This window comes from Porites lutea, chromosome 2 (genome assembly GCF_958299795.1).
Source record: "Porites lutea chromosome 2, jaPorLute2.1, whole genome shotgun sequence".
In the NCBI taxonomy this organism is placed as follows: Eukaryota; Metazoa; Cnidaria; class Anthozoa; order Scleractinia; family Poritidae; genus Porites; species Porites lutea.
This window is the reverse complement of record NC_133202.1, coordinates 18,448,207-18,457,432: the sequence shown is the minus strand read 5'-3', so window position 1 is coordinate 18,457,432 and position 9,226 is coordinate 18,448,207. Positions and strand designations below refer to the sequence as shown.

Below are 9,226 nucleotides of genomic sequence, written 5' to 3'. Positions count from 1 at the left end.
TCCAGGGTTTGGCTCCGCTCGGCCAAGGTGAACTGACGCTGCGAAAAGCTGTGAACACTAATAAGACGAAGTGGAGGATTCCGAGAAAGTGCTGTGGAATCCTTTTTCATCTTTCTCACATTATAGTTTTTAATGGTTCTTAGGCCACGATATAGGGTGGAATAATATCGTATAAGTTTTTTAGTTAGGTATTTCCCGAACAAAATGGCGGATTTAGACGAAAACGCACAGGATAGTTTGTTGGACGCAGCTCTTAACTCCACTAAGGATGACGACGCAGTACTGGGGGACATTTCTGCCGATCCAACAGTAGACGACTCTTTGGAAGATCCGGTAATTCTTGATTCGCTTTTGCTAACGTTTGTGTATGATACTTGCTTTAAACCTAACCTGGTATATTTGGCATGTTTCGTCTGGAATGAAGTCAGCGTGGAACATGATAACTGACACCTTTTTCAGTTGTTCAAAGGCCGATTAGCCCTTAACCCCGGGTTAAATTTAACCTGGGTTTCTTTTTCTGTTATTCTAAAGCATTTCTCGAATAATTTTCTCTGTTATTTTTAGAGCTTCCAATCATCAACTAGTACACAAAAAGAATTAAAAGTGAAATGCTTTTGAAGCTTTCAAATCTGAATTCAAATCTCGCACTAACCCTGGGTTATCTTAACCCAGCTTTGAACAACTCTGCCCAAACTCAGAGGTACAGCTGTACGTACCACGTATAAACAGTTTCATTAAACAATGAGGTTGACCTGAGATGGCCAGTTTCTTCAGGAGAAACAATGAGTTGCAAATTTCAGCATGGTTGACTACTCCGCTTTATATATCGCTATCCTTGATCCCCTCCTAGCCTTTTGCTCCATTTGGTAAAGGAACCAAGTTTACAATGCCTGTTTACATAACACAATTGAAAACACACCAAAAAACGGCCTTTTGTACAGGCTTCTATAAATGTAGACTGGTTTTACTGGACAATATGTCTTGAATGGAAATTCCTGTTGCAATTCTTTGAAGCTGCCTTTGATACCAGTTTCGGACTTTTGTGCCGATTTTTCAGTAACTGGAACTGATTTGCAATCCCAGAATGACGTTTACCAGTCCTGAATTTTGCTTATACCATTTTCCCCTGTAAATGGAAAGTGCCCATACTTTCCACATTGTCTAAACCTTGTGGTAAAATGATGTACAAGCCAAGTGATAGTAGTACTTATTAGACTTTTCATGAGAGACCTGTATCAGAGTTGTGGTTATGCAGGTGATATTTTGTTCCCTCTAATGTTGTTGAAGAGTATGGTCAACTTAAAGGAAAACTTTTTGTGGTAAACTCCTAGCTGTCTTCTCTTTTAGCCATTCCAAAATATCAATATTCATCTGTCATCTTTTAGAAATTACATTGTACTAATGACAAAAGAACATGAAATAATAATTTACATGAAATAATAATTTACCATGTAGGAAGCTAGCAATATGGGGCCGGTTGCTCAAAGCCTGGTTAGCGCTGACCGTTGGTTAAGAGGTATTAAAATGTATAGGTTTCCATGGTATTTAACGCTGGTTAGCACTAACCATACTTCGAGCAACCCAGGCATGGTTTTGATTTACTTCGGCTCACAAAGTAGTACTTTTTTTTACCTTTGTGCACACCACTGCTTATGACATACTTTGATTGATTGCTTAAAAAATCACCTTTCTTTTGCTTTATTGAATCGTCATCATCAATACAAAGTCGTTTCAATGCAAACTTAAAGACAATATTTATATATTTATATATATTTTTTTTTATATATTTTTAACACCTGAACAACAAAAACATAATGCACAAATATTCCTTTTTCTATAACCCAGCTATGTAAGACTATTCATTCCTTGATCAAAAGGATGTGTATTGAAACAACTTGTATCCTTGGAAATGTCTTCATATCAAATCACCAGCAAGACCACAACGTGAATTGTAGAGTATTTTTGTAGGAAACTCTAAGTTCCATGTCTAACACATTCACCTGGTAAAGGTATTAGTAGATTTTGTAATGGTGGGTCAATTTACATGCATTTCATATACTGTATTTCAAAGCAACTTTTTACATTGTATCTCATCTTGAATATTCCTCTGATGGTATATAAAGGAACTTGAAGCAATAAAAGCAAGGGTAAAAGAAATGGAAGAAGAGGCAGAAAAGTTGAAAGAAATGCAGAAACAAGTGGAAGAAACAATTATGAGTCCCACAGCAGGAGCTGGTCAGCCAACATGTAAGATAGCATGGATTTTAATCACAGCCTTTATAGTTCATAAAATTGTCATCAGATTTTATTAAAAATGCAGGGAATTGAAAGGGAAAAAAAGTTATTCTAATGAAATGTTGAGTGGGCATTCCTACTATGATGTGTAATAATTCATGAAGTATGCTGCTGATTGATATGTTCTGACCAGTCTTTACAATCTAAAGGTCTTAATAGAGATAATTAAAAGGCAGTAACCTTAGGAGGTACTGAGTGATGTTTAATATTGGTGAACTTATAAGCAACTTTTTCCTTCTCTTAGTTCCAAAAACTCTTGAAGAAAAAGGTGAAATTGACTCAAGATCAGTTTATGTTGGCAATGTAAGTTAACACTGTACAGTAAGAAGTACATGTACCATATTGATTCAGCTATAAGCCCGAGCCATTTTTACACAAATTAAAGCTGAAGTTCAGTAAAATTTGAGCCCAACAGGGCATCTTGGCTTACAGCCAAGAGTTTTTGACCAAAAAAATTGTTCCGTGCATTGAAACTCTACTAAAATGGGATGTATTGACTTATAAGCAGAGCAAATACAGTAGCAGCAAAAGGTCGAGTGGATCACATAACTAAAAATCTGAATGTCAAGTTAGCTAAGCACAGAAATCAGTCCCAAATTGTCAAAATACATGTGTCTGACAAAAACAGGTCTCACAACTAAAATCTCACATTGGTAAGCCTTTTACAATGAGGAAAGGTGTAAAGCAAATGAAAAATGTCAAGAAATGTGTAAACAATCTGCCATAAGAAGAATTAGGAAATAATTATCTTTCTAAGCGGTCCACTGAGACGCTCATTCATGCATTTTTCTTAAGTCACGTTGACTATTGTAACAGCCTGCTCTGTAATGGCTGCCGGTTAAATTCCGAACTAACTTTACGATATTACTGTTAACGTATAAGGCTATCAATGGCTTAGCCCCTATTTATCTCCAGGAACTTATTAATCTTAAAGAAGCATGTAAATACAAGTTGCGCTACGATTGTGATGGACTGCTACTAAACCCTGTGAAATTCAAGACTTCAACAAAGTTAGGAGATCGATCTTTTGCTGCTGCTGCTGCTCTTCAACTGTGGAATTCATTGCCCTATGCGATTAGGAGTAGCCCCTTAGAAAAGACACTCAAGACATTTTTATTTCGGAAAGCTTTTTTGGTAATTCTATGTGCTTTTTAATCTCATTTTTGGTAGGTTTTATGCAGTTTTTTTATGATTTAAGTAGTCTAGGTAACTTTTATAATTTTAGTACAGTATGTTTTTCCAGATAAGGTCACATTTTTTTCGAAAATGGTAATGTTTGCAGTAGTTTAAAGTCTTATAACAAATAGCTCTCGGCTTATAGCCAGGTGTTTTGGATTCATTTTTTTTTCTTGGTTATACTGATTCTATGAGTTAAGGGTCTCTGCTGATAGCCAAGATAGGCTTATAGCCAAATAAATACAGTACATTTTATTATATTTCTGCGGGTGGTTAACATTATGTTCTTGTATTATGTTCACTACAGGTAGCTTTATGCATCGGTATCCCATCACTCCCAATGAATGTGTTTTTGCAGTAACATCTATACTCTTGATAGGAAGGATTTTTGATTTGAACTCACCACTCTGCTGAAAATACAGTCCACTCTCTCTAAGACGAACATTTTTTTTTATTAACTGTGGACTTGAAGCTTCCCCTCCCCCCCCCTTTCCTCCCCTGGGTTTTTCCATTGACCCGCCATTGGACAAGTATGGATTTTTTGGGAAAACACTATTTAGAGATTCAGTCCTGTTTACAGCAAACAGCAGACTTAAGTTGGCAATTTCTCAAATACAAAATGAGCAGGTAAAAGCAGTCTAAAACAATTCTTATGGATGAAAATATCATGAAAATACTGTTTTTAGTAGAAGTAAAAAAAAGTGTATATGTAAGACAAGTAAAGGGAAAACTTTGTCATGTGGTACAAATTCATGTTTGCCGTTTGCTGTAAACGTGACTCTAAATCTCTCTTATATAAAGCTGTGCTTAAAGCAGTGATTATTATAAACTCACCTATCAGTAAAAATCCTAAATTTATTTATTTTCCCTTCAGGTGGATTACTCAGCCACAGCTGAAGAATTAGAACAACATTTTCATGGCTGTGGATCTGTTAACAGAGTTACTATTCTCTGTGACAAATTCACTGGACATCCTAAAGGGTATCTTTTCTAAATTCCTGTGCATTATTTGTGTTAATATTGTCACATTTTTCATTTTTCAATCTACTGTTTGTAGATTTGCGTACATTGAATTTGCTGACAAGGATAGTGTTGACAATGCAGTCAGTTTGGATGATTCACTGTTCAAAGGAAGGCAGATAAAGGTACAGTTCTTTGTTTTAGAATGACATCAATGGAAATGTCACCTAAATTAAAATCCATTTTGCAAAGCAAAAGACATAGACCATCAAGAAAAGAGGTACAGGGTATGTGGTTGGACAGTGCTAAAGGTGATTGTACCTTAATTTTAGCTGTGGTACTTGAAAAGTAATGTTAAAAGGAAAATGAACTTCATATATTGTTTCATACAAGAAAGTACTGGTTGTATTGTATGTGAATTTCAGGTTAACCCTAAGAGAACAAATCGGCCAGGTATCAGTACAACTGACAGAGGTGGATCAAGAGGAAGGGGTAGGGGCCGTGGTTTTAGAGGAGGATACTACAACCCATATAACCCTTATGCAAACTATGTGCCCAGACCACGAGGAAGGGCAATGTTCAGGTTTGATCATCGTTTTTGTTTAAAGGTGTTCATAGTATGATTCTTTGCACTTACTTTTTAGCTTTCCTTGTCTCACAAGTAACAGTCAGTCACAATCAAGACTAGTGTTTCAGTAAAGATCATGACACTGTTGTCACTTGACAGTTAAGTTTTGACATTTGTGGTTTTTGACTTGTGTTGTTGGGTTTGATCAGAAACCCATAAGGGGTTGAATTCAACCCCTTATGAGTTTCTGGTTTGATGTAATACATAACCCAGCAAAAACCGAGACGTTTTGGAATTGGAGTTGTGAAACTCTTTAAGTGCATGTCTCTCCTTTGAAACATTTTGAATTTGATTGTTTCTGCATTACATTGACCTGATCATTTTTTTCATCCAAAAGTTGTGTTTAATGCCTCTGAAACTAAATAATCTATCCAAAGACTGGCGAGAGCAAACTTTAGTTAACACCTTACTAGATAGATGTTACTCCTTGTTATTTTCCTTTGAAATTCACTCTGAAGGCGTGACCTGCCTAGTTTAGCCTTTGCTCTCTGCAGGCATACCAAATTTGGTGAATTTTTGATTAAAACAATAAAATGTGAGAGTGTTTAACATACCAAAAAGTGTAAAACCTTGTTGAGTTACATGGTAGCACAATCTCCACCATACCAGTGTGATATTAGAGAGCTAAGGATCTTTTCCGTGTCAAGTGGTACATACATCTGTATCAGATTCAAGCTGACAATTTCTCGAATAAGAAAACAATCAGATAAAAATTGTCCACAGTAAATCTTATGCATGAAACTGGCATTAAACCACTGAATCGCTTTTGTGTGGACATCTCTCTATTTGTATTATTTTCTCAGCTGTAAATGTTTTGTTTTGTATTTCAGGGGCAGAGGACGAGCAGCATGGTATTCACCATACTGAAAACTGGTACACAAAGAATAGCCGTTTGCCGTCAAATTCTTTGCGCGTGTTTTTTTTTTTTTTTTTCATAATATTTTGACACCTTACGTGCATATTTTTAACAAAATTCAGATATTTTTGTCTTCACAGGTTTCTTGGCTTTTCTCAAGGGACCACATCGTGAAGCTTCTGGGGGGCTTTGGCACTTTTCTATGGATTGCCTCTGAGTAGGTATAGTCAACTGGACAATCTTAAACTTTATGGCCACTATGAAGAAAAAAGATAAGAGAAAAAAGAAGAAAAGTACTAAAAGAGAGAGAAAAGAAAAAAAGAAGAGAAAAGCATTCTTGAAGAGAGTGAAAAGAGAAAAAACTGGAGAAAAGTTCTTGTAGAGGAAAAAAGAAAAAAATTAAGAAAAGAGCTTGTAGAAAGAAAAAGGAAGGGAAAAAACATTTTTCAAATAAAGGACAATATTATATTCTGTCGTGAGCAGTTGTGGTTGTGTGACAAGCGAGGAGCAATAGGGGCTAGTTTACCTATGGGTATTTTTAAAATTTGTTTATAATGCCTTGTCATGGTCTGCATTCTGTTTCTTTGTTAAAGATCAATAAAGTTTCTTGTATTTTATTCATAATCTAGTTTCTTATTGTTCTTGTTGTAAGTCACCTTTAAGGCCGATACACACGAGAGGTTTTGCTCCCGGAGCATGCTCCAGGCTCATTTTGCATGTGTCAGTACACACGAGGGATGCGTTTTCAAGTTCGCTCCACAGTTATGGATGGAAGCGAGGCTAAGGGTGACCTTGTTTTGATACAAACCTGCTTTGCTTTGTTATGGAAATTGTTCTTGAAAGATACTAGTTAGCATAAGAATAACTTGATTTACATAATAAAGCAAGAAGGTTTGTATCAAAACAAGGTCACCCTCAGCCTCGCTTCCATCCACAACTGTAAAATGGTCTATTTGCCCCGGGAGCTTGCCCCCAAATATTTAACCTGGTAAATATCGTGGAGCATTTTGCGGGGTGGAAATTTTGCTCCCGAAGATGAAGTATACCCATGAAATCGTTGGCACACACGGACCGTTCTTAGTAAAGGGAACAAAGAAAGTCAGTTTTATAATCTTACAGTGATTGTAGCGAATGAGCCATACAGTGATCAGTTCTGGTTTCAAAAATCGACTTGGTTGCTCTTTACTTCCGTTTACTTTGATACCACAGTATCTTAAGAGGTTCATCAAAAATAGGCTAAAACAGACGAAATTTGAATACAAAACAGTTAAATCCACCCAGCTTTCGCTTGTTCTCGTTGGCCTCCGTGATTTCCAGATCAATCCAGACCGCAGGCGCTGCGTGAAGCGTGGAAGTGGGAAACAAGGAAACATATGTTCGGTCTCAGTCTTTTTCGTCTGAGTCGGCAGTCAAAACTCTCCACGTCGGGCGAAGAAAGATTCAAATATCCCCTCCCCTGGGAGAACAAGATCAGTCAAATGCCCTACCCCAGGGCCAACAAAGACAATCAAATCCCCACCCCATGCCCTGCCTCCCCCCCGCCGGCATAACATTGATAGGTGTATTATGACTGCCGAGCCGGTAGAAGACACCAGCTTTAAGACTGGCCGAAACCGGAAACAGCGCATGAAAAGCCTCTGGCACCCAGTGTAACCCGGCCGAGGACTGATAAACGATAAAGCTAGGAAAAGAATAGGCATAAGTCACTCGCAGCTCGCTACACCAAAAGAAGCACTCTTTCATTCTGATCCTGTTAGCTACGCAACCTATAATAATTGAAAACCAAAGTTGTAGCCTGAATTTCATCCGATTACTTCGAGTCGTTGTTACTTCCTCAGTAACGTCGTCGTTGAGAGGAGAAAACGACTCGAAGCAATCAGATGAATTTCAGGCTAACAAAGTTGTCTCTCCAGATCTATTTTGCTTTGCCATGGTATACTAATAGAGCGGTTTTCACTTGACTGTCGAAAGTAATTGAGGAATTGGTTTGGTTTTGGTTTTACTACGCCCTTTGGTTGGCTAGTGTATTTACTTTGGTTTTGGTTTTACGACAGTCAAGTGAAAACCGCTCTACTTGTGTATTTTACAGGTAAACAAAAATCGCCTTTAATTAAATCTCGATTCACTGCTAAGATTCACAGTTAAGATTCACAGTGTATGTCAGATTCGGGGCATGCGCAACATCGCTCTTTCACTTAGTGGCTTCTCAATCAATATTTTGTTCTACGCATTCCATCACACTGCACGCCGTTCCTTGCAGATTGTAGAGACGGTTTCTGGCAAACTGCCCACCTACCCCTCCACTAAACCAACATTAACAGTTACTTCTCTCTTAGGGTTAAATGTTGGGTTAGGGGTGGGGTAGGTGGAAAGATTAAACGTAAAAATCTGAAGAAAAGATATAAAGATGGGTGTGCAAGGAATTGTCATTGTGAGAAAAATCCGTTGCCGTGTGGTTAAAAATTCCAGATGCATCGTGGGTAGTCGAAAATTTTTATCCCTGTGCGGATTTGTGCGGATTAGGTCTGCTGCCTTGCTCGCTCGCTTGCGCGGCAACAATAACAGTATTGGTTATTACCAACTTAGCAATTTTAGAGCGTTCTGACTTACCATTTTCACAACCTTTAACCTTCTCAGCCTTCTTCGCGTACCTCTGGAAATTTCTAGCTATGCATCTGTTATATCTTTGTCATTTATTATGAGGGGGGTGAATAGGGGTATGCAAATCCGCCGATCCGTGGTATTTTTTGGCCCGATCCGTCGATCCGACTTAATTTTTGTTCAAATCCGAATCCGTGTTACTTTAAAACGTTTTCGTGTTATATTGAAAGTAGCGTTGTAGCATGAATGAATTACTTGATATAAATGTTCTGTAATCGCAACAGATGCGGGACTTCATGTTTAAAAAGTTTTCGTTGCAGCCTCAAAACATTAAGCATTAGGGACAGAGCTTATAATGTTTCTTCCAACAATACAGATTTGACTAATCAAATAGTCTGCAAGCTTGCGAAATGAAAGTATCTGGTATTGCGTAAAAGATTTTTCAATAAATTTACTTACTGACATCACCTTGGACATGCTTCTAGTCGAGCCGCAAAATTCGGAAGAGGCAGAACTCAACTTCATGGTAATTTGCTTACCAGTAAGTATTTTCCATGGTTCATCTTTTGCCGTGTTTGCCCTCAACCAAGATGGCGACAGAAACCGTGAAAAGGTCTATTAAGTTAACGATCAAGACAAGCAAACTAGCTGAAATACCTTCGAAGAACATAATTTATATCAGTTCAAACCAAATATAAAACTTACCGAAC

General features: G+C 37.6%; 1 protein-coding gene across 2 annotated transcripts; it reads left to right on the top strand.

The window, feature by feature from the left end:
* The first annotated feature begins 46 nt into the window (after positions 1–46).
* LOC140927940 (polyadenylate-binding protein 2-B-like) lies at positions 47–6,539 on the top strand. Of its 2 annotated transcripts, XM_073377650.1 has the most exons (8): positions 47–333; positions 2,124–2,247; positions 2,540–2,598; positions 4,346–4,452; positions 4,529–4,616; positions 4,857–5,014; positions 5,890–5,932; positions 6,056–6,539. In XM_073377650.1, exons 1-7 carry the CDS (start codon positions 205–207, stop codon positions 5,924–5,926), a joined length of 702 nt encoding a protein of 233 aa, XP_073233751.1. In that variant the 5' UTR covers positions 47–204; the 3' UTR covers positions 5,927–5,932; positions 6,056–6,539. The 2 variants fall into 2 exon arrangements, with proteins under 2 accessions (XP_073233751.1, XP_073233750.1); XM_073377649.1 differs by having other exon boundaries at positions 5,890–6,539.
* Positions 6,540–9,226: the final 2,687 nt, after the last annotated feature.